Source organism: Mauremys mutica, chromosome 6, assembly GCF_020497125.1.
Source record: "Mauremys mutica isolate MM-2020 ecotype Southern chromosome 6, ASM2049712v1, whole genome shotgun sequence".
NCBI classification, from domain to species: Eukaryota; Metazoa; Chordata; order Testudines; family Geoemydidae; genus Mauremys; species Mauremys mutica.
In genome coordinates, this window is record NC_059077.1 from 35,438,421 (window position 1) to 35,464,349 (window position 25,929).

At 41.5% G+C, this 25,929-nt stretch overlaps 1 protein-coding gene across 10 annotated transcripts in view; it reads right to left on the minus strand.

Annotated features, from left to right (window-relative positions):
• LOC123372697 (cAMP-specific 3',5'-cyclic phosphodiesterase 4D) overlaps positions 1 to 25,929 on the minus strand; it is a 618,378-nt gene that overhangs the window by 115,848 nt on the left and 476,601 nt on the right. Inside the window, exon 1 of one of the 10 annotated variants that reach the window (XM_045021027.1) lies at positions 12,215 to 12,305. The exons of 8 other annotated variants lie outside the window; for them this stretch is intronic. Coding sequence is in view for 1 of the 2 variants with exons in the window: in XM_045021028.1 (XP_044876963.1) it covers positions 4,572 to 4,669 (98 nt within the window). In the remaining variant the exon portion in view is untranslated. Of the gene's footprint in view, positions 1 to 3,962; positions 4,670 to 12,214; positions 12,306 to 25,929 lie in introns of those variants that run through there. One more of the 10 variants, XM_045021028.1, reaches the window with a different exon arrangement.

Consider the following 25,929-nt stretch of genomic DNA (forward strand, 5'->3'; position numbering starts at 1 on the left):
TAAAATTTAAAAATTCCTCCCGGGAAAATATGGACATATGGTAACCCTATTGGTACAAAAAATACATACTGTGGCACATCCCTTAAATCAGAACTTTTTATAGGGAACCGGTTGTTAAGATTTTAGCAGCTCATCACTGGCCTAGCCATGTCGGGGTTAGGAGGACTGTGCCAAACAGGAGAGTGGAAGGGGAGTCCTGGAGGGCGGGAAGGCCTCTGGGTAAAGGAAGTGGAAGCGAGGACTCACATCCTTTCGCTAGCCCATTTCACCAGTGTGGTACAGAAGCCAGGAAAGTTCCCCACAATAGCAGGGCCATTCCCCCGCTTACATTTAGAATTAGTGTGGCAGTGAGAAGGTCAAGGTCATTTTTATACATAGATTGGAGATGACCTGGAACTGAAGTATCTGCATTGTAGAAGACAAAAAGGACAAAGCCATTCTGAGATTATTATGAGATTAAATCCCTTCCAAATTTGAGCTGATAGGGGAAAAACATGGCGAAATGTCAAAGCTCTGAAGGAGGATAGTCACTAGTTAACATAGCGTGTTTTGCTATGCCAGGTCTCACAAAATTCTGCAGAATCTATAGATTTAAATTCTTGCAAGGTTTGACATACTAGTCAGTTGTACTCCTCCCAAATGATTTAGCTAGTTGTTGGCTGCCCTGATGAGCTATTACCACAAATTGCCCTGGAATGTCATTCCTTGCAAAAAGACCAAACCTGAACCAGCAAAAATGGGAAAGCTTTGTGGTTAAGGTACTTGAATGATTTCTTAGAAAATCATTACCATGTTGGTTCACCTATTGTCTCTAAAGCACAAGCCTCTTTTGAATGTAATCATTTAAAATGTGGTTACACTGTTTAAGATACAGAGACATACATATAGACTCTGAACCCCAGATGTTTCCCAGTGACATGTACCCCTGGTGGGGTGATGACTCCTAAATGTATTTGGGATAGGGTTACAACAGACAGGGCCAAATTCAATCCTGGTCTAAGCAAGTTCAACTCCCCTTCTTTTCAAAGGAGGTGCCCCTGTTTACAAATTGTTTTTATTTGCCCCACAAAGTTGGAAGCAGCATCTTGCAACAATTTGGAGAGGGAAAGTGTGGCTTGCTGAAGGTGTGCAAACACAGTTGTTTTTGCTGGAGTTCTGAAAGTATTTCAACTGCACACCATAATTTTTGCTGCTTCTTTTGTGTCAAAGTGATGACAGGAACTATGTGCATATTGTAAATAAAAACAGAACAGGAAAGATCATGCTGAGTCCATGCCCATTCATATATCTCCCAATAAGGATATAACCTACTCTTGGGACCCTCTTCTCCCTTGCAGGATATCGTAACTTGCACTGAAGCTAATGGGACTTATTCATATTCTTCCTTAGGGCAACTGAGCACAGAGAATCCCCAAATCCCTCATGATCACTCCATGCCCATTGTTTAAGAATAAACAATTATTTTTTCCCCTTTGCAGCGGAGACTGTTGTCTTCTTAAGTATGGAAGAAAGCGTGAGAGTGAGACCGGAAAGTGCAGACTTTAGCTCTTGTCTGTACTACACAGTTTAGGGGTGGCTCTTTAAACGTAGTTCCAGATTAAATGTTTTGGAACAGTTTTCCAGCTGGTGTGGATAGGACCAAGCCATGGTAGAACTGTTTCGCAAAGCCATGTCTCTTAGGTTAGAGATCACAGTTTCTAATCACGGTCCTAACATAGATTGGCCTCATCAGGAATGACTTTTAACTGGAACTGTGCTTAAACTGGCTCACTAAGGCTGTGACTATGCTAGACTATTTTTTATATTTCTTTCTAATGTCATCACTATAGCAGCTCCAGCAGTGGTGGCAACAGTAGGTGTGCTAATACAGATCAACCATCCGTGTTTTAACTGGCTATTAAAACACAAATATCTGCCAGAGCCTTGTCTACTCTAGTGCTCCCCATTGCAGCCGGCTGTATAGCTCCAACACTGGTAGCAATGGTGAGACATTTCAAGAAAAAAGTCTGGTGTAGACAACATCCAAGTTAGCTCCTGGCTCTAAAGGTTCAGTTCACTAGGACTGCTGCTTTATTCCCAGAGTGATCAGTTACCCCAAGAACAGCAAATGTGATTAGAGCAAAAGGGTCCTAAAGTCTCTGGACTTGAACACATTCTTTAAAAATAGGCTCCATGCACGCTGGCTAGCCACACCATCTAAGAAAACATTTCAGCTAGAATCCTGTTTAAACAGTTTCTTAAACACATTTAAAATGATAGCATTAGATGGGGAACTTCGTATAAGAGGCCCCCAACTATATCATATCTTTTGGTAAGCACAAAGTTGGTTACCAAGAAACAGACTCCCTTTTGGTTGCTTATATATTTTTTTCTGGGAGAAATTAAAAAATGGTTGCCACATCTCAAGCTACCTCAAAGGCTGGGAAACTTCTTAATAGCATGAGGAATATATGTTCATATATTAAAATGTGAAGTAGGAGAGGTGAAATTTAAAATAATTGTGCCATTCTTTTAAGCAAAATAAAAGCAGAGAGAAGAATTCTATTACATATAGGAGGCAGTTTCCAGGTAGGAAGAAGATCAGCTACTTTTGGCCAAGTTTCATTTAATAACTAACTATAGAATATAATTTCCTCAGGTGTAATTTTCCTAGATGAGTATTTCAATACATTCAGTTAGCAAGAACATACATTATTACAACCACTGAGTCTTTTGCCACTCAAGTTGTCTAGAAGTTTTATTTCTATTTACAGTGATGGACTATAGCCTATTCATTGGGTTAATATTTCAAATCTGCTGGAGAGAATGACATTCATTCTCCACTTCATGTTTCAAAAGTATTAACAATGCTGAACCACCTCAATACATTTAAGGAGGTTCTGACAGTCAAAAATGGCAAGAAGTGGAAATTATAATCTTAGAAACACGTCCAGCTAGATATAATGGCAGTGTAAGTGTTATGAATCATGGCACAAACAGAGATTGGAGAAGGGCCCTTTTTGCAGGAAAGCAGAGTCAGTGTACCGTTGTTTTCTGCCTATTGCACATTTCTGTTGCCTAGTTCAGTTAAACAGAATAAGCTGTATAGAGAGAGTGGAGCTAGGACCCAAGTGTCTTGAATCCCAGTTCAAAGGCCTTATCCACTAGGCTATTCTTCCTTCTCACCTTCTATACAACTTCAATCTAACTTGATTTAACATGTGGAGCTCCTCACATGCCTGGCTTTTCTGCATGACTGTGCATATTTTGATTTAATGAGCCAATTATAAAGATTAAAGTCTTTTAAAAATCAGGCTGCATACCATCTGATGGGAGCCCGCATACCAACAAGATGTGTACCATAGATTGAGACCTGCTAGAAGAGAGTACAGTAGAATGGGAAGGCGGTGAGTTCTGACTGTACACAGTGTAGGCTTTGTTTTAGAGCAGGTTGGGAAAGGTGGCCGCTCATATTGAAATATTGACATTGGATTCCCAATAACCCAAGCTATCCACTCCCCAAAGATAAAGGAAGCAGTGAGAAAGACAATAAAATGATAGTTCTACAGAAGTGGAGGAATATCAGTTAGGTTTATCATAGATTGGATAGCTTAGTGTACATAAAGGGAGTTAGAGGTCTGTGTTTCAGACCAGTTCCTGGTATACAGCTGTCTAACTGGCATTCTTGCTGGCAATTTCTGGGAAAGAAGCCAAAGACTGAATGGACAAAATTAACCTCTTATTCCCAGAGGTGCCACCTCCCCACCCAATTTAGGTTGAGGCATGCAGGAAGCAGGTTAGGGAATTTTTCACTGGTGCTGAACCTGTATTTTAATTCCAGGGCTGTCAATCCAGCAACTTTCACCAGCACTAAATTCACTTGAAAATAAAGAAAAGATGAGTAATTGTTAACAAGTTTATTATTTTTTCCAAATGCAAAGTTCATGTCTATCCAAATAATTTAATAAATCCCTGTATATTTAAGAATGATAGAAATGTAGTCTTATGTTGCAAAAAACTGTAGAAAGGAACCACAAGGAGACATTAGAACTGGGCTTATAACAGCGTATAGGAAGAACAATGTATTTCTAGGCAAAAAGGCATCTGTGGAGCTTTTCAAAAAGATTGGAATGACAAATGGAGGTTTTCAGAGAACTCTATAAAAAACCAAAATCTTGTGTCACAAGTCGATATCTAGGTTGTTCAGCCACCTAACTGCTGCAGCATTGAGGGTGGCAAGATGTTGCAGTCCACCCTCCAATATTTTAATTGGGCAGTCCTTCACCACATTTCTCCATCTTCACTGCTGCCCAGCAGTCACCCTGTGAAGATTAGGCTAAGCCAAATTTCTGCATTGTGGCAGCTATTCTGTCCATCCCAGTCAGCAGCCTGTTAAGCCTGGTCCAGGATGTGCATCCCAGGTTGCAAACAGGTGGGTGTAAGTTAGGGCTTCACATCCAACAATGGAACATCAGGGCCAACAGCTATGTCCTCAGGAGTGGCGGTAACTCTTGGATGGAGAGACAGGCATGCTTATGAACTTCAGAAGCCCTAACTTACACCCACAGTGTCATATGCGGCTGACAGATCCATCAGAACAGCACCACCTGTCTTGCCCTTCTTGACACACAATGTCTTGTATTAGGTGAATGACTTGATCTTGGGTACACCGTCCTCATCTGAAGCCAGCCTGAACAAAAGGCAATTGTTGATAATGAGCCTTGTTAATGAGCATCAGAAACTGTCTCTCCTTAAGACTTCATAAGACCAGGACCCCATTGTGCTAGGGGCTGTAAACCACAGAATAAAAAGACAGTCCCTTCCCCAAGGAATATATGGCAATGTGCCTGCTGATGCCAGGGCATTAGGCACAGTGTGCTACATCAGTGGTAACTGACCAATGTGTGGGACCAGGAGTGGATTTACCATGCAGTGCCACAGGGCCCCCAACAACAGGGGGGGCCTCCAAAATGCAGAACAAATATCTGACAACCTGCCCCTGAGTCCCGGCCGGCGACGCAGCAGGGCTCAGGCAGGCAGGCAGGCTGCATGTCGTGGCTGGTGGCTCCATGCCACTCCTGGAAGCGGCCGGCTGCTGGCACATCCCTGCGCACCCCTGGCGGGGTAGAGGGAGGTGACTCCGTGCGCTGCCTCCGCCCCGGGCAGCACATGGAGACCCGCTGTCCCCCTCCCTGCAAGGAGCATGCAGAGACCTGCCAGCAGCACTGCAGCAGGGCTAAGGTGGCTCCCTGCCCGCTCTGCCTCCCTCCCTCCCTCCACGCTGCTTCGCTCCTGGAAGTGGCTGGCATGTCCCTGTGGCCCCTGGAGACAGGTGTGTGTCTCCGCAGGCTGTCCCCGCCCTGACCGCTGACTCCGCAGCCAATGGGAGCTCCCAGCCAATGGCGCCTGCTGCAGACCCCCGGCCCTCCCCCGCCTAGAAGCTGCTGCCGGAGGGGTGTGTTTGCCCGAGGTAAGCGCTGCCTCCCGACCCCCTCCTGCACCCCAACCCCCTGCCCCAATCAAGGTACCTCACTTTATTTTCATTTACTTCCCATTACTTATAGGAGGAGGATGAAGGAAAAAAGAATGAAAAACCGGAGGGATATAAGAGAGAATGTTCTTTTTCTTGGCTGGGTCCCGAGGGGGGCCCCCCAAAAATGAAGCTGCACACAGGGTCCCACTAACTCTAAATCCACCACTGTGTGGGACATCAGCATTGAATGTACATTGGCCTACCAAATGCCATTTGTGGAAAGTGGTTTTGATGACCATTCTGTACACATAATGTATTTATCCCAAGATGCAACTTGGGTGTTAAATACTTTTTTATAGTTTTAGAAACATTCTACCTTCAGGTTTTCTTATAGCACCCAAAACTGCAGTGCCTGAGTGCTTTCATATTTGCCTACAACTATCTAAACCTTTCTAAAAGGAAAATCTTTAAAAAGGACTAGTTTCTGTGTGTAGCTATGGTTGGCAAATTGTATCCTGCCCACAATGAGTAAAGTGCTGAGCTTTTGATGAATGAGATCAGTAATTAGCAACACATTGAAAAGGCTCTCTGACTCAGCCCAAGTTTCACCAGAAAGAGAATGACAATAAATATGCATTTTCTTAGTCAATAATTTCATGTACCAAACCCGCAAGGATAGAATTTTTCTATTGCCACCTTCTTTAATCTGGGCTTGTTACTTCAATACTTATTCCTTTCATGGACCAATGAAGAAGTAAATAAGTGACCCAGGGCTTATTTACTCAGCAGACAAAAGCTGTGGGTATGAAAATATTTCCAAGTTATGATAATTCTTTCCACCATGTTCCACCATTAGCTTTGGATAAATTAGAAATGAACCCAAACCACAAGCTTAGATTCAAGTTTCAAATGCTCCAACATATGGAGGTGTTTGGATCTGGATTTTGATCAACCTATTGTACAGTCATATATAAAATGTGGATTAGTGTTTCTAGAGTTCAGAGGAGTTCAGTTCCAAGCCATCTCTATATGAGTCCTGTACATAGTGTCTGCTTAGGCTGCTTTTTCCTTGCAATGCTGGATCATCTTTCTGGAACTGATCTCACTTCCCAGTGTCTGAGAAACGGTGGGTTTTTTGAGACAACGTGAAGGAAAAAATGCTTCTTTCTGAAGATAATATAGATAATAGATAGTAGGTCATAAAGATATGACCCAACCCTTAAAAATAAAGAAAAAAATGAACAATCCAAAAAAAAGAGTAGAGAAGAAGAAAGAACTAGAAAACAATGAAGATGAGGAGGAAGGCTTTTTTTTCTTTTCTTTTTTGTCTTTAATTTGTTTGTGTTTTTTAAGGAATATGGTGAAGATAAATGGAAAAAAGAGTGAACTAGTTCAATTTTTTATTTGCAGATTCCTTGCCTTAATATCAAGTGCTTCATCCCTCTCAGCCAGTTTTGCTGAACAAATGTTAAAAAAACAAAACAAAAAAAACCCCATCGTTCTCTTAATGAGCTGCATTAAGACTTCTGCAAATAGCTGATCATTTACATGTTTATCAAAAAAATCCCAACTACATAATAACCACTTTTCACATTTAAATTCGTGTCTTCCTTTTGGATATTAGAGATCATTGAGAGCAGATAACCCATACACTCTCTCTTGGTAGCTAAATGGCTCACATCATCACAGTATCAGAGCATCTCACAGACATGAATGGATTTATCCTCACCATGTCCCTGTGAGGTAAGTAGTATTTTTCCTATTTTACAGATCGGAAACTTGTCACAGAGAAAGCAGAGTGACTTGCCCAATGTCACACAAGGAGTCTGTGGCAGAACTGAAAACTTTCAGAGACCCACTCCAGTGCATTAACTCCAAAATCATCTTTCCTTCTCTTCCCTCAGTCAAAAGGGCTAAAACTGCCATTGAGTGAGAAATGAGAAATAGGGTTTCTCAAGTTGTTGATTAATTTTGGTTTGAAACACATCAGCTGGAAACCTCAGTTATGTCTAAATGCACGCTACTATGGGTACAATTTTCAAAAGCACCTACGTCTGACTGAAGTCTTGTCCACATGGTCAGTTAGCATGTGGCTAGCTGCGAAGTAACTCTACAGTGCACTAGCCTGCTATGCACTAACGAGCAGTGTGGGCCTTGCTACTAAAAGTTCCATACTGCATATTGACATACTATGGTTTCAAACAACAGTAAGTCAAAGCACAATATACAACTTTTAGTATGACAACATAGTGTGCAGCAAGCTACAGCTGCCACGCACTAAGGCTTGGTCAACGCCTAAATCTTAGGTCGACCTTGCTACGTTGCTCAGAGATGTAGTAAGCTGGGCTAAGTCCCGGGATAGACATTGGTAGGTTGATGTGAGAATTCTTTGGTTGGTCTAACTACTTACTGCCTCTCGAGGGAGTATATTTAATACAATGATGGAAAAACCCCTTCTGTCATTCTAGCAAGTGTCTACACTACAGTGCTACAGTGGCATAGTTGCAGCGCCATAGTTGTATCACTGTAGCACTTGTTGTGTGGACATACCCTTCAGCTCCATGTTCACAAACCCTTAAAATCAATGGGACACAGGCTCCTGTGTCACTTTCAAAAATGGTACTTGGGTGTTTTTTTATCTCTTGTCATTCTAAGAGACACTGTCCCTTCCCCCACCCCCGAATGTGAAGACAGAAGTATTTCAGGGATTGCTTTAAATTACTGTTCCCAGAATGAAATCTAAACTGCAAGTTTATGGCTAGTTATTGTATATGCATAAATTAAAAATGGATTACATTTATTACTTTTTGAAACCTGGGTAATGGACACTGTTAATCCTCAATGAATGCGTTTTACTAAGCAATGGGGATGTATTTTCTAATATAATTGTCTTGTTGAAAAGAAGCTGGAACCATTTAGCTCAGCAAAGCATTCTGAAAGTTCATATGAGGAGAAGCACTTTGTGGCATGTGCTCACTTCAGTTTTTCACATTTTCCTATTTTATTTCCTTCATAGTTAAATGTTATTTTGCACTCTTTCTCAGCTGAGAGTCATGAGCCTTCTCAGCTGCAATCCACGCTGCTCTATAATGGTTTCCTCAGGGGGGCGAAGTGGTTGTGCTATGCATGCATGTTTCATGTCTGAATGCCATATCTGGATACTGATTTCTCTTACAGTATGATCATATGATCATAGAACCATAGCGTTAGAAGGGACCGCAAGAGTCAAATCGTTTAATCCCTTCCAAGATGCAGGATTTGTTGCATCTAAAATGATATTCCCAAACTTTGCCAGTCTATAGATCCCGAACCTTTAGGGCAGCAAGCTATTACAACATAGGTAATCATAACACTGGAGAAGACGGACCACAGACAGGACATGGGTTTTCTGGATGAAAAAGAGTTCTGCCCTATTTATATTGTTTTGGCATTTAAACGCTGTTCAGCCTGCATGAGGGAAATGAGGGCAGAGACTTTGATGGTTCGTGTTACTTTGGTTCCTTAAAAAAAGCCCCTGAAGCCCAACACCATACAATGATTTTCAGGACCACTGTGTTATCAATTTGTATATGATACCTCTACATGACACTTTTCAGATACAGATTATGAAAACAGTGTGTTAGGTATGGTGACAAGAGTTGCTGTCGCAGACTTGTGAACCACCAACCAGTCTCTGTTTCACAGCAGGCCCATTTAAAAATGCTAAGGCAGGCAATACTAATGAGTCCTTATTAGAGCTGGGGTACAATGCAGCTACAATCTCACTGTGCATCTTATGATTACACTTTAGGGGAAACCAAAGCTATCACCAGGGAACTGAATCTACTGGATCCCAGTTACTGTGGACCTAGACAAGGACAAGGAAATGCTATAAATGCTGGTCCTTCTCTTAATGCCCTTAATGTGCTACAGTTAAATGTTGAGCGCCTACCAGCCACAAAGCACTCTGTTCTTGAAAACATTGCTTCCCAACTCAATGTTGGTGTCACCTACCTTCAGGAAACCCATGTTAATTCCCTTATACCCAATCAGTTCAGAATCTCTGTTTTTAATCTCATAAACTTAAAATATGGCAAAGCCACTTATGTCAGATCCAATTTAGCTGATGTGGAGACTCTGCCATCTGCATTTGACTACTGTAAGGATCCATTAGTTTAAAGTGGCTAATATTCACACACACACACACACACACACACACACACACACACACACACACACACACACACACACACACACACCTTAAGCTTCATGCCATCTATGATGGAGACTTCAATAGCCATCACTAGCACCTGGGGCTGTACAGAATCTGATCAAAGTGAGACAGACCTTGCAAACTTGACCTCCCTCAATGAACTACACCTTCTTCATGTCTCTAAGCAACCAACAACTTTTCGTTCTGCCCACTGGGACCAGGGCTATTCTCTGACCTCAGCTGGGTCATTTCTGCTACCAATTGACTCTGTATCAGGCACCTTCATGGTCCTTGGAAATTTCCCCCAGAGCAGCATTGCTGCATCCTCATTCAATTAGGGATTACCATAACATTACCATGTTGGCTCACCTATTGTCTCTAAAGCACAAGCCTCTTTTGAACCACAGAAAGGCAGACTGAGACAATTAGACTAAGATCATTGACTAATATACAGTCTATATCCTGCATAACATCTCAATAGAGCAAGCATATTCAAGATTTACCAAATCAAACTTTAAGGCCATTTCCAAGGTCATCCTACATGGCTGCCACAAAACCTATATACCAATGTCTATATACTATTTCCTTGTAGGGGAGGAAATACTAAAGAAACACACCACCGTAGAATTTAACTTCAAAAAGGGGAATTACACTAAAATGAGGAAGCTAGTTAAATGAAAATTAAAAGGAACAGTCACAAGAGTGAAATGCCTGCAAGCTGCATGGAATCTATTTAAAAACACCATAGAGGCTCAAACCAAATGTGATATACCAAATTAAAAAAAAAAAAAAACAGTAAGAGGACCAGAAAAAAATATGCCACCATCGCTAAACAACAGAGTAAATGATGCGATTAGAGGCAAAAAGACATCCTTTAAAAATTGGAAGTCAAATTCTACTATGGAAAATAGAAACAGGGCCAGCTCCAGGCACCAGAATTCCAAGCTGCTTGGGGCGGCAATCTGCAAGGGGCGGCAGTCCCTGTTGTTTTGTTCCCAAGCAGCGCGCAGAATTGCCGCCGCAGATGACGGAGGCATTCCCTGCGCCTTTAGGGCGGCAGGCGCGTTTCCGCGGTGGCAGCAATTCGGTGGCAGCTTCTATGTTTAGCTCTCTGCGGCAGCTTCAACTAAACATAGAAGCTGCCACTGAATTGCTGCCAAAGCTCTGAAATCAGTTTAAATACTGTATGTTTGCATGTGTTTGAATGGCAGTGAATGGGCTCAGAAAAAAAATTGGTTCATCACAGATGTATCTCTGAGTAAAAATGTGTTGGTTGCTAAAATAAATATTAAAATATTACATAGCCTGGATTATTTTATTCTGGTGTATTGAAGCCACCATTTTAGGTTGTAATCTTATCAGTTTTTCAAGTTAAGCAGGTCAGGCCAGGTCAGTACATGGATGGGAGAACTCCAATATAATGCACAGAACATTGTTAGCGATTCTGTGAGCGACTCCTGCAGGCACTGTGCTGATGGGAATGTGTCATCTCTCATATGTAGCCATTTAAGATCCTAGGACACTTTGGTCAAGAGAAAATGTTAGTTTTTTTTCCTGACCAAAATTGAGTTTAGGCAATGAAATTTGATTTTGTTTCCTTAAATTCTCTTACATACTGCCTTTTATCCCAAAGCTCTTTACAAACTTTTCATCACCATAGTACCTGAATACCAGAAGTGAAAGTAAGCCAGCATGGTCCGGTACGGTGTACCCGCAAGAAAGTGCCAACCATACTGGCTGGGCCACTGATGAGGGGGTAGCGGGAGGGGAAGGGCGCAAAAGGGGCAGCTTCCCCGGGGCTCCGGCGGCAATTTAAAGGGCCCAGGACTCCCGGCTGCCGCTGCCTACACATCAGCAGCCAGAGCCCCGGGCCCTTTAAATCACCGCTGGAGCCCGGGCAGTGCGGGCCGGGCAGCACTGATGGGCTGGCTGGGAGATTTTGGCGCCAGACCGCCCCTCTGCCCGAGGTCCCGCCCCTTCTGGGGGCCTTGAGTCGCGCCCTCTTCCCCCTCCCCACCTTGCCCAGGACCCCAGCTGCGTACCGGTAAGTCATTTAAGTTACTTTCACCCCTGCTGAATATTGAGTCCTTCATGTTACATTCATTTGGGCTAGAACAAATTTTAGGAGTCCCTTGCTCCAAAATAGCCCCAGCAACAAAAACCCAACCTCTGACACATACCAAATGTTTTCACTAGCAAAGTCTAGGTGACAGACAGACACAGATTACGCAGTAATGTACCAGTTCAGGAAGGCAATTCAACTTGTGCTTAATTCCCTCTCTGTTCAGGGCAGCACTTAAAAACATGCTTAACTTTAGGCACTTGCTTACATCTTATTCATCTCATTTAAATGAATGGGACTCAAGCCGGTGCCTAAAAGTTGAGGGATGCTTTCCTAACCAAAGGTTTAAATTAGTTAAATCACAGGGAATAAAAATAAAGAAACAACATTAAAATAATGCTCTATCAGTTTGAACTGCACTTTGGGTTTGTCCCTATGTTGATCATAGATTAGAACGATCTAGAAAGATTCTGTATAGTGTAAAAGGAATGGAAGATCTGGGACAAACCTTGAAGTAGGTCTTGAAAGTTGAGTGAGCACCATTGACTGAGGCTTGGTATATGCTAGGGAAATTTTCCTTTGTTACTAACACTTCTTCCATTGAAACCAGTGAGAGTCACACTGGGAATCTCACTGTAGATGTGCTGCCAACTGCAGGCATTGTTTTCAGCACCATTGGTCAATTCCCTGTGTAGGTAAGGATCCAGAGAGGAGTATGAATATGCACAGTTGTAGCTTATTATGTATTTGTCTCAGAGTATTATATAGCCCTGTCTACACTGCAGAACATGTGGGCTAGGTTGGACCAATATTAAAAAATAGCCTATCAAGGGTATACAATATCTCTATCTACTCCAGGTGAAAACATGTCATCCCATTTTAGAAAACCCTTTTCACACTTAATCTTGAAAATGCTTCTTTAAAATGGGATAAACATACTTTTGCCTCATATATAATGACCAAGAAAAGCATATGAAATCCATGGGAGGATAAACCCATTTTTAAACTGGGTTCATCTAACACAGAATATTGTAGTGCAGACAAGGTCCTTAAATATGTGCTCTAGGGAGTGAGACCCAGCCTCTTCCTAGGGGAAAGGAGGACATTTTGGGCAAATGTAAAGCCTTTTTGTGGTATATTTTGACCTTTCAGTTGGACAAAGCTGTTATTTCTATTTTAGGGAGAAGCATTTTTATTTCATTTTGAGTTTATTCTTTGTCTGTGCCAAGATTCCTTGAGACACAATTTAGAACCTAGCTGTGAACTTTCTCCCCCTGCCCCCATTTACAGGAGGAGACTTGGTTCCAGAAGATATTTCGTAATCCAAACTCTACAGGATAGATTGCTACACAGAATAAGCAATTGATCCTTCACCAGCATGATCACACTCTAAAGTGAATTTTAAAAATATCAGTCAATATTACCAATTTTATTTATTAAGAGAGTATAGCTTGGTAGATTAATAACCAACCTGCCTAGGTAATTCCTGGAAACCACCACACTGTTATTCACACACCATCCTTTTGTAAAAGAGACTGACAGAATTTTAGAGGATCAGCTTTGAAAGGTTTCAGATTAGAACTAGAAAGTATTAGACAATACCAAGTCGATTTTTAACCTATCACAATATGCATCCCTCCTAAGAGGGGCAACACTTCTACTTGTGCTAAGCATTCTGTATCAACCTTGTTCTCCAGTGGACAAGTCTGTTTAGTTAATAATGTCTACATGTCAGACTGAAGAATGCATATTATATTTATAGAGGGCCAAATTGTAGCTAGCCTTTGCATGGGTGCTGAGGTTACAAAGAAATTTCATCTCCTTTGTGTCTTATTCCACTAGAGCTGATCTCTGTTGCAGTCCCAAAGCTCTCTTGAATACAGGGGCTGCTGCATGTAACAACCCCTAAGGAACAAGTCACCCCAAAGAGGATGAGGAGAAGGTGAGGTCATGGTAATTGTCATGGCCTTTCACCCCTAGGAGCGAAGTAGAAACTGGCATATTCCCAATATACCAATTAACTCTGGAAGCATAATAGCTCTTGGTACCCAGCAAGGACAGTGGGGTTCAGCACTACCCCAAGCTCAGGGCTAAAAGCTGCAATATATATATAAATATTACATTGCTATGGGACTAGCTGAGTTGCCTTCTCTGGAAGCACATTGTGGTCTCCCCAAAGCAGTAAAAAACTAATAAATGCTTTTAAAAAAATACTGTACAAATCCTACACTGTTCTAAAATCTCAGATCATTTACAGAATATACGTCAGATGAAAAATGACTTTCCTAGCAACATGACAAAGTTGAACTGAAAGGCTTTTTACTTGTCAGTACCTGAGATCCAGAGCTCTGTGCTTCCCATGCAAGAGTTGAGGGCAACACTAACTCCTAAAGTAGCATCAAGAGAGCTACTACCTGCTCTGGTTGGGTAAATTGATACCATTATCTAGCTGTCTTAGTGCACATACAATACCTTTCTGATCACATTTAAAACTTACGTATTTATATTTTTTTAGTATAAGTCTAAACGTACATTCTGTTAACTGATCTAAGATCTCAAACAAAATTATTGTAAAAGTATTTTAGATTGCCCACAAACATGTTCAAAGCGTTTAAAAAAACTTGAAGGAAGATTTTAAATTCTCAAATTCCCCATTTCTCAGGCATTTTTTTTGTTACCATCACCTCCAAACTGTTATTGAATATAAAATGCAAATGTAAAGGTGGGGAAATTATTAAAAAGAAGTAATTCCCTAGAATACTAAGACTTAGGACTAAATGCTGTTGTGTCTGGCAAAGGGTAAGGAAGAAGGGATGCTAGAAATGTGAGGGTTCTGCTACCATAATCCTGCCAGTAGGACAAGACTCTCCATAGTGAGCTGGTGAACTGCTGCATGGTGTACTTTGCTGCTTCTTTGAGCTTGCTTGTTGACAACCGCAGTCTAGGATCTTGCCAGGTGAACAGCTAGACACATCCTCTAAAATGCAGACCATACCTGTTGGGGATGTGGTGATTATTTAGCTGGTGCTCTGCTGCACAGTACGAGAGATTGTTCCCTGCTGCTTGCAGTGGTGGTGATGTCGGAGTGGCTTCCTGTGCCCTCTTTATAACACTGGAGCACAAACAGCACTAGACCAAGATTCAGCAGACAGAATGGCACATGCCAATAAGTGCTGCTATTTTATTGCAATGTGGTAATACTGAATAAACATTATAAGGGCATATTTCCAAAGGGTCATACAGAATTGGTGCAACTTTGCTGAATGTATGCTGTTATAATCCTTTATTATTGTATTATGGAAGCATTTAGAGGTCCCATCCAACACTATTATGCTGGGCCCTGTATAGTAAAAGATAGTTCCTGCCATGAAGAGCCTACTGTCTAAGTACACGCAATGGAAAAAGAGTGCGAGAAAGGAAGTATTATACCCATTTTAGAGATGAGATACGAGAGACAGAGTGGTCAAGTGATTGCACAATATTACACAGGAAATATGTTGTAGAGCAGAGAATTGAAAACCTGATTTCCTGAGTCCCAGCCCAGTGCCTTAACCATAAGACCAAGCTTCCTCTTAGTGTATAATATATGGCACATGATATATCCATACGGCACTGAAAAAAGCTCAGTTCTGGAAATTATCAGTAAATATAATGTCAACAACAACAAAAAAGAGTATGGTCATATACTACTTTTTGTTTTAAGTTCTGGAGGAGCTAGATAAGTATTTAGAGCATTTGAAAAGTCACATATTTGTGTAGATGAAGTAGGGTACAGATTTGAAAAGCAAGACATTTGGATACTACATGATGGCTGCAGTTATCTTGAGCCCATAATTACATTAATATTCTCACAGCCAGCCAGATTCGGCTGCCACCCTTACTCATATTCAGTCGAATCTTACTCAACCAACAGAGCCACTGATATTGCAGAGTAAGGCTCTACTCAACCAGAGTAAGAGTGTCAGACTTTGTCCTTGATGAGAGAATGATCTAGAATAGAGCAAATCTATTTTGGTTTTGCTGTTTTACATTGATAACATCTGGCTGATAATGTAACATGATTGAGTATATTTCTAAGCAGCACAAACATTTGAAAACTATGTGGTTTACCACTTTACTTTAGCTTTCCCGTGTGAAATGTTTACACATGTTAAATGTATGCAATAGTTTTTTGTTACTGGACTTTCTGAAAATAGAGGCTTCAAATGAAAGGACATTAATTGCTCCATGAACATGGAATCCTTTCCCTCCCACTTAAACCCTGCTATCCTCCTTTGCACAGCATCTATCCCCTATCCCCAGTATCACAGCTGGAGTTTCGCAGTAGCACCCGTGTTAGTCTGTATCTGCAAAAAGAACAGGAGTACTTGTGGCACCTTAGAGACTAACAAATTTATTTAAGCACAAGCTTTTCGTGTAGCCCACGAAAGCTTATGCTCAAATATAGTTAGAGTTTGTGATGATAGTGGCATGATAGAGTTCAAAACTACTTATTTTTCCCATATGCAAAAAACTAATGGTTGCTCTACCACTACAGAAGAGAAAAGAGTACAACTGAAAACAGAAATAAAATGCTACTACTGCAGCTGAGCTTCTGCATCTGGATCTTTGTTATCTGCAAACATTAGGGCTGGAATACTAGAAAAAGTTTTAGGAGTTCAATTTGCAGGAGCTCTGCACAAGATGCTAAATTCATCAGCGTGTGGCCACAACTACTACTCTTGCGATATATAACTCTCTCCCCACCAAACTCCCACTGAAAATGAAATATGAAAACAAAACAAAAACCAGTAATTCTGAATTTCAGAGGAAAATTCTAAAGTACCTGTTTCTCATCAAAACCCTCCTATATATTTATCAGTCTTTAATAAAAAAGAGTAATCACAACAACAACAAAAAGGTTGTGTGACATCTTTCCAGCACAGATATTGGATCCTCTCCCATTAGATGACTCTCCTCATCTGTCAGACCTTTCCACATCCCATTAATACCATTCGGTCAGCCTAGGTAATACGCTTGTGTCAAACTGTTTTCAGGAGATTTTCTCTTTCATTTATTTTGGCGCTGTCTTCTTCCTGGGCTTTTTCTCACTGTCATCTTTGCAATCCTTCAGCTAAGGACAATTTACTCAGTAGTTCCTACAGTAACGTTATTAAGCTTCTAACATATGGCTTACTTAATACAAGGGGAATTTGAAATGTCTGCTTAATCCAGTAACCACTTGCATAATTTATTTCTGAGTTATTTCCTGTTTCCTTAGTACAGTAATAAACTGGTTATTCCCTAGTGGCAAAAATCACATACAGATGTAATTCTGCATGATTTATTATTAAGAATAAAACCCAACCATTATTTTACTAATATGCAAAGGTTAAACTGCATCTTACTTCATTGTCTATTATTTAAATTATGATTTGGTTTAGAATTGACTATTAATTGTACTTCACATCTAATCCATGCTTTTCAACATAAATGGCAATGGTAAGATTTAGTTTCAAAAACTATTGACAGGGGCGGCTCCAGGCCCCAGCATGCCAAGCGCGTGCTTGGGGCGGCAAGCCGCGGGGGGCGCTCTGCCGGCGCCGCGAGGGCAGCAGGCAGGCTGCCTTTGGCGGCTTGCCTGCGGAGGGTCTGCTGGTCCCGTGGCTTTGGTGGACCTCCCGCAGGTGTGCCTGCGGAGGGTCCGCTGGTCCCGCAGCTTCGGAGAACCAGCGGACCCTCCGCAGGCAAACCACCGGAGGCAGCCTGCCTGCCATGCTTGGGGCGGAAAATACCTAGAGCCGCCCCTGACTACTGAGGGAAAAAAAATCTTAAATACACCGCTACCTTGATATAACGCCACCCAATACAACACAAATTTGGATATAACGCGGTAAAGCAGTACTCCGGGCGGGCGGGGCTGCACACTCCGGTGGATCAAAGCAAGTTCAATATAACATGGTTTCACCTATAACGCAGTAAGATTTTTTGGCTCCCAAGGACAGTGTTATATCGAGGTAGAGGTGTACATCTGTATACTTAAACACTAACTTTTCAATGAAAAAAGAGATTTTGTTTTCTATATATTAAAAGTCAAGCAGGACTGCACGATATGGCTGTGACTGCCTTGACCATTCAGAACTTCATAGTGAATAAAACCCAGACACTCCTGATCCAAAAGAACAGCCCCCTACCACTTGGAGTTGAATCTTCTTTATCTTCTTGAGAAGTGTAGACACTATGACATGCACACAAATTATTGTGATTCAATCCAATCAAAGGCAATGGTGAATGTGCACCAGTGGTAAACAATCTGTGCCCCTTGAGGTTCTAAACAGCGGGCCTTGAAGGTGACTGTTGGGAACAGAAATGTGTATTTAGTTACAAAATGAAAATATATTCCGAGTCTTGCCATACAATCTTTGAATCAGGCCTGTTGCTATAAGGTTGCTGCACAGGGTAGTGCCTTCCATGGCTTTCCCTACAGCCCCAGTATGAGCCAGGTAGCAATAGCTCCCCAACTAGCCACCTGTTATGGAACAGCCCTATGGCATCTTGTATATAAATGGATATTCTGGAAATCAAACAGGAATCTACATTTAAAAGTATCCTCACAGCTGCAGAGGTGATGATGCATTAATGGTCATAACTATGGGAAGATGGGTAGAGTATGAGGAGTGGGGAAGTGCTCTGGTTCTGGGCATGAGGGGCACAAAAACCTAGATCTATAGACAGACTGTTTTTTATTTTTGCGTATTTCAGTTGAAGAGTTACAAGCATCATAGAAATGAGAAAAATGACACCACCACCACCCGTCCTACTTCTCTTGCTGATTCTCCTCACCACAAAAGAAACCACTCTTTGCTCTTTCAGCTTATTTTGTCATTCTCATTGCTACAGTAGATGCTTTGTGGAGTTACACATACTCCTCAAAGCACAGTGACAGTAAATAAGACAACCAAGATCACAAGGGGAGAGGAAGAACGCAAAGTTTGTCGTCATCATGTCCTGCTTTTCAATGAAATGAATAGTTTTGGTGAGGTGATTCACAGAACTATAGATTATAAAGCCAGAAAGGACCGCTGTGATCATCTAGTCTGACCTCCTATGTGACACAGGCCATAAGACTTTCCCATTTGAACTAAAGGATAGCTTTCAGAGAAACATCTTATCATGATTTTAAAATTTCCAGTGATGAAGAATCCATGACAACCCTTTTTCCAAGGGTTAATTACCCTCACTTTTAAAAATATGCACCATATTTCTAATATGAAATTGTCTAGCTTCAACTTCCATCCATTGGATTGTGTTATACCTTTTTCTGCTAGTGTCAAAAGCACTCCGTTATGAAATTTCTGTTCTCCATGTAGGTACTTCTAGACCAGTGGTGGTCAATCTGTGGGCCGTGGGCCGTAGGGTGCCCACAACTGGTCTAAACTATGATCAAGTCACCACTTAATCTTCTCTCTGTTAAATTTAACAGATTGAGAGCCCTGAGTCTTTCACTAAAAAGCATGTTTTCCAATTCTTTAATCATTATCATGGCATTTCTCTAAACCCTCCCCAACTTATCAACATCCTTTATGAATTGTAGATAGCAGAACTGGACACAGTATTCCAGTAGTGGTTACAGCAGTGCCAAATACAGAAGTAATATAAACTTCCTTACTCCTACTTGATATTCACCTGTTTATACATCCAAGGATTGCATAAGCCCTTTTGCCCACAGTGTTGCACTGGGAGTTCATGTTTGCAGTTGTTTATCCACCGTGACCCCAAGTCTTTTTCAGAGTCATACCTTCCCAAAGGTTCCCCCTTCTGCACAGTCTACATCAGGGGTCGACAGCCTTTCAGAAGTGGTGTGCCAAGTCTTTATTTATTCACTCTAATTTAAGGTTTCACGTGCCAGTAATACATTTTAACGTTTTTAGAAGGTCTCTTTCTATAAGTCTGAAATATATAACTAAACTATTGTTGTATGTAAAGTAAATAAGGTTTTAAAAATGTTTATGTCATAAATAGTTAGTAAAGGGTTAAAACATAGTACCTGGTGGGCACCTGACCTGAGGACCAATCAGGGAAGAGAATTTGAAATTCCTAGGAGGGAACTTTCTGTGTGTGTGTGTGTGTGTGTTCTTAGCCGTTTGGAATTACAAGGGTCCAGATGTTTTAATCAAGCCTTCTGCAAGTTTCCATCTTTCTGAACTAATTTCTTCTAGTCAAGATAGTGAGTATTAGAAAGGTACTTTGTGTCCTCATCTAATAATCCTATGTTAGCAATTCTGTGTGTTTGTTATTGATTATTCTTCATTCTGCCTGTATTGTTTGTACTGAGAAGGAGAGAGGATTCTCTCCAGAACTTAGCAAGGTTATACCCTATGAGTGTCCAGCTTGGACTCATAGAGATTCTGTATTTTCTTGTTTTTCTTTTAATAAATTCTTTCTATAAAGATTTGATTAAATCCCTCTACTGTGGATACAGGGGGAGGGGCTAAGAAACTCTCTCTCGGTGGTGAGACAAGCTTATCTCCGGGTAGAGAGGGGAGGGGGGAGGTTTCTCTCTCTGTGAGTTGATCTGTGTTTCCCCAGGGAACATCTTTGGAAAGAGGAAGGGGGGAATACAGGGGTGTCTCGGCCCACGTGAATCGACCGAGTGGTGGCAGACAGAAGGGGACCTACCCTAGGATTTTAGGGTGGGGGAATACATGCTGGTCCTCAACTGGAAACCCCCCAGTTTCAAGTGAGGGTAAGACCATGACAGTTTAAGAAGCTTAATTTAATATTAAATTAAAATGCAGAGCTCCCCGGTCTAGTGGCCAGGACCCGGGCAGTGTGAGTGCCACTGAAAATCAGCTCGCATGCTGCCTTCGGTATGCGTGCCATAGGTTACCTACCCCTGGTCTACATTCTTTGTTCCTAGATGTATGACTTCACATTTGGCCATTTTAAAAACTCATATTGTTTACTTTTTGTAAAAGCAGCTCAATGAAGATTTCCCATGTACAATTACCTTTTGAGACCTTGTCAATTAGCCATGTTCACTTGTATGATTCTAATCTCTTAATCAAAATATCATGCAGTACCAAGTCAAATGCCTTATAGAAGTCTAGGTATAATATATCAGCACTATTATTTTTTATGAACCAAACTTGTAATCTCCTCAGAAAATAATATCAAGTTACTTTGACAAGATCTATTTTCCATAAACCCATGTTGATTGGCATTAACTATGTTACCCTCCATTAATTCTTTATTAATTCAGTGCTGTACCAGCTGTATCCATTATTTTACCTGGGATCGATACCAGGAAAGAAAGATGATGAAGATTTTACAGAAAGCAAGCCAAAGAAAGTGTCAGGAGAAAGCAAAAATGCCATCCTAAGTTGGGTTTAAAGATGATAAAGTACATCTATACTAGGTCTTAAGTAGTATTTCAAATTAGGTTAGCTATGCTGAGGTAGCTAATTTGATTAAAAAAGACACCCTTTTCCCTAGTCTAGACAAACCCTAATCATCTCATGATTTTTGTAAAGGAAAATGTATTACACATCTTCAGTTTTTGCACAAAATGTGCAGGTATGTTTTTAAAAATCTATTGCAGTACTACTAAAAATAAAATTAAACTTAGATGATGCTTGGGTGTAGTGGACAGAGATGTGTCTTGGACTCCCATCCAATCGCACCACACCCCACATTCATTCTGAAACACCCTCCATCACCAAAAATTAAACAAGAACAAAAAACATTAATAAATAAATAATCTAGGCCAAGTTTCTACTGATCTCACTTTTAAATTACAAGTTTGGGTTTTTTAAAAAAATTGATAGATGTCTTCTCCCCCTCCCCTAAATGGAGGACAAATCCCAGAGTGGGGAGGGATCTATGATAAAATCTCAGGCTTTTCAACATGGATGTTGTCAAGTTAGGCAGGTATTAAATTATAACTGCATTTCTTGTGGAAGTAAATTAAAGTTTTATAAAAGTCCTCAAATTTGATTAAACTGTCAGCTGTCAGTCAATGAAGGCACTGGGTATGGGTGATGAAGCACTGGGATAAAAAATACTGGGGACATGCATCCTATTAGAAAACTTATTAACTAACATTTTTAATTAACATGATATTAAACATAACTTAGCACCTGGTCTAGACAGGGACAATTCATGTTTAAAAATGTGTTCACTTATCATGGTTAGCCCTAGAGTCCTCATATTTCTAGTGTAGGAAAAGCCTGAGTTTCTCTAACATTTTCTTTATCTCGGTGTAATCAAAGGCCAGGGCTGTTTGTTTTGTATCCAGATTTTAGTGACTTCTTCACCTGCAGTATAATCAACAACCTAAACAGCTTGTCCAAAACTGCACCACTTCTCCTTTCCCTCACTCTACCACATCTCACCTAATCACCAGTCAGCCAACCAATACATCTTAATCCACAAAAGTCACACCCTCAACTACCTCAGTCTGCCACCAGTTCCGATTCAAATAGATGAGCTTTGTAGCATGGCTGGAAGTTCAACAGATCCAAGTGGGGGAGAACACTGAAAAGGGTTGAGCTCTCATGGAGAATGCTCTCCCAGCTACTCCTCATTTTACACTAAGAAGGGGTATAAGTTGTCAATTTACATCTTATTTTTCTGATTAAAATAAGATAAAATTTGGTAGATGTCTTTTCCCCCTCCATATGAAGGATAGGAACCCAGGGGTGGTCTACAGCTAGGAAAACCTCCGGCTTTTCAATTTCCCATTGCAAGCAGCTACGATATGACTGTAATACATGGCAGCCCTGCACAGACCAACACAGAGGGATGGCTGTTTATAGCAAACAGGGTCACCACTTACACAGATCAAGTAACTACAAACCCTGCATGGAGTCGTGAAAGGGATAAGTCTGCTATTCCAACCCACTAGTGGCTGTGGAGATGCAGCAGAAAAGACGGTTCTTATCTCTCGTAACTGTTGTTCTTCGAGATGTGTTGTTCACGTCCATTCCAAGTAGGTGTGCGCACGTCGCATGTATGGACACTGGAAACTTTTCCCTTAGCAGCTCCTGTTGGGATGGCAGAGGAGCCCCCTAGAGAGTGGTGCCCTTATGGCGCTGTATATAGTACGCTGCCAGCCTGACCCCCCTTCAGTTCCTTCTTGCCGTTGACGCTGACAGAGGGGAAGCGGGGCGGGTATTGTAATGGACAACACATCTTAAAGAACAACAGTTACGAGAGGTAAATAACCGCCTTTTCTTCTTCGAGTGCCTGTTCACGTTCATTCCAATTAGGTGACTTCCAAACTGACCACTGGAGGTGGGAAGGAGTCAAGGAATGATTGACTGGAGGACAGCCCTGCCAACCGCTGCATCATCTCTGGCCTGTTGTTTGACGACACAGTGGGCTGTGAAGATATGCACTGAAGACCAGGTAGCTGCTTTTCGCTCTCGTCGAATGGGCTGTGATTGCTGGAGCTGGGACCTTAGCCAACTCATAGCATGTGCGAATGCAGTCTGTGATCCAAGACGATATGCGCTGCTCAGATACTGGAAGGCCCTTCATTCTATTGGCTATGGCCACAAACAGTTGTGTTGATTTGCAAAAAGGCCTCGTTTGCTCTATGCAGTGCCCGGGTTAGTTAGCTCATCTCGATGCTGGTGCTTTACGGTGCCTGGGATCTCTAAAGCCTGGTGTTGAATCACGCACCGATGCTGGGGCACTTCTCACCGAGAAGCCCAGGCCCGGTACCACCAGTGGACTGGGGCTGCTGGTTGCAACGCGGCCTACATGAGCAGCTGCTTAAGACAAAAGTTTCTTTCAGAGTGCGTGGCTTAAAGGTCTTGCAGATTTTGCAGTGCCCAGCCTGCTGTACCTCCCCCCAGACACCTAAGGCAGGAGTTGTGGGGGTCGCTGTTGGGCACAGACTTGCGGCAGGTAGTGCAAGCTTTAAACCCCTGGGCTTGTGGCATGCCCCGCAGCCCAAGGCTGGTGCCTGGAACTAATTCCCCGTCACCTCTAACTAAAACTGTATCTAACTAACTTATAAACTATCTAAGAACAATTGTCTAACTAGTAAAAACTGAATTGCAAAGGGATCACTCGCAAGCGAGAAAGTACATTCCAATGATGTCACAGACGGTAAGAAGGAACTGAAGGGGGGCTGGGCCGGCAGGGTACTATATACAGTGCCATAAGGATGCCACTCCTTGGGGGCTCCTCTGCCGTCCTGACAGGACGGAGCTGCTAAGAGAAAAGTTTCCAATGTCCGTGCACGCGACGTGCGCACATCTAATTGGAATGGACATGAACAAGCACTTGAAGAAGAACTGCTGTGTCCTGTCTGTGGAAAGGGGGTGGAGTCTGTCCTCCCAACTCACTTCTAGTTCCCTGCACAAAGCCCATTTCCTTTGTGGAGGGAAACATGAGTCAATTTAATTCAGAATGTAAACTTATAGTGCCCAATGTCTCGCACAACAATGAAATGTACGGTGTGTGAATGAACTGACTCAATTCTGTCTGTTGAATTAACCAAAGGTCTTCATCCAGACACCAATCAGTGGTATAATGCTGAGAACTAAAAGAAAAATTAGGTTAAAAGAAATTTCAATTGTTTTGACCTCACTACAGTAAATGTGTTTGGAGCAAGCATTGCATAAACTAAATTGTAGGGGACAAATAGATAGACCATGCACTTTGGATAAAGAAGGGATGAAAGGCTACGTTTAAAATGTACACCAGAAGTACACCAGAAGTAGATACTATGAACAAAGAAACTAAAATGTGACATTTCAATCCCAAACAAGTGCAACAGAGATTCTCCCTCTTACTATGGATCAGAAAGATAGAAATGAGATAACTCTCCATTTAACCACCAAGACCTACCCAGGTCCTTTGATAACTATTTGAAGAAAAAAACAGACAAACCAATATGCATATTGTTGTTTCCAAATCTTTTCTATTTATGAAAAATAAAAATGTTCCTTTAAAAAGCAATGCCCAGTCCTCTTTACATAAACTATATTCTGTTAAGATGCAGGTTGGGTGAAACCCCACAGAAGCTGGTCAGCATGATAGCCTCCCTTTATTCAGGATAAATGTAAGAAGCAATTAAACTCCATTTTGGAGTAAGACAGCTGACAAAATAGGAGCAACCACCCAATATACAGGCGACAGGCAAGGTTGGTCAGAAGCTGCACTCTGTGGGCAGAGCAGTTTCACTGAATGAAAACACAAGACCCTGTCTAATGAATTGTCTAAGGGCATATGTCTGCAGCAAGAAGCAGCCAGAGAAGGTAGCAGGGAAATCAAGGAGATAGCAAGAGAAGCACTTGTAGCATGGTTGTGAGAGAAAGCCAAGAGGGAGAGCTTTTTGGATAGAGTGCTGGCTGAAAAGAAGGTTGGACCTGTAAGCAAAGAAACTGACTCCTGTGGTTTGATTCCTACTCTGTTCAGGGAAACAGGACTTCGTGTACATTCTTTGTAAATAAACAGGGTTACATCAAAGAAATACTTGACTCTATCATCAATTTCCTAATAGAAACAACCCACAAGACCCAGCATATTGGCTTATTGCTCAGGTCAAAAGGGGTAACAATACAATATATTATAGTTTAAGCAGTCTTTGCATTCATATACATATCCTGCTGCTGCCCTCATCTTATTTCTGGTTCTGTTTAAATAAAATGTCCCAATATTGGCTAAATATAGGTCTGATCCACAAAGATAATCTCCCATTCATTTCAATAGGTTTTCTATCAGGCCCTAGGCTTGTAGCTTTTGAAATATTCCAAGTCATAGTGCTACAATCATGATCTATCTGCCACTACAGCCATTAAACGCCAAGGGAGTTGCTATCAGCATTTCAATAAAGTTAAGAAAACTGTGGGTTGTTGATTCTTTTGTTTTCAAAAACCAGATAGGTCCAGGTCTGGCAAAATAAAGCTCAGCATCTTTTCAATGGCCATATAAAGAGCAATACAGGAAAAAAACCTAGACTTCTAGCATAGCATCCCATACATTCATCAGAACCCACATATATTACACCCAGTGTTAGCACATCAATTCAAAATAGGTTTTCTTATGTAATAGTTAATTAGGAGGGGACCTAGAAAGAGAATAGAGTTTAATATTTTCTAGATTAAGACAGATCTTTTAGATTGTAAGAGCGACAGCATTATCACTACTCCATCCAAATATACCTTTGTAAGGAGGTAGAATACGTCATGTAGACCAGGTCATTAGGCTTTTAATCCTACTTCCACCTCA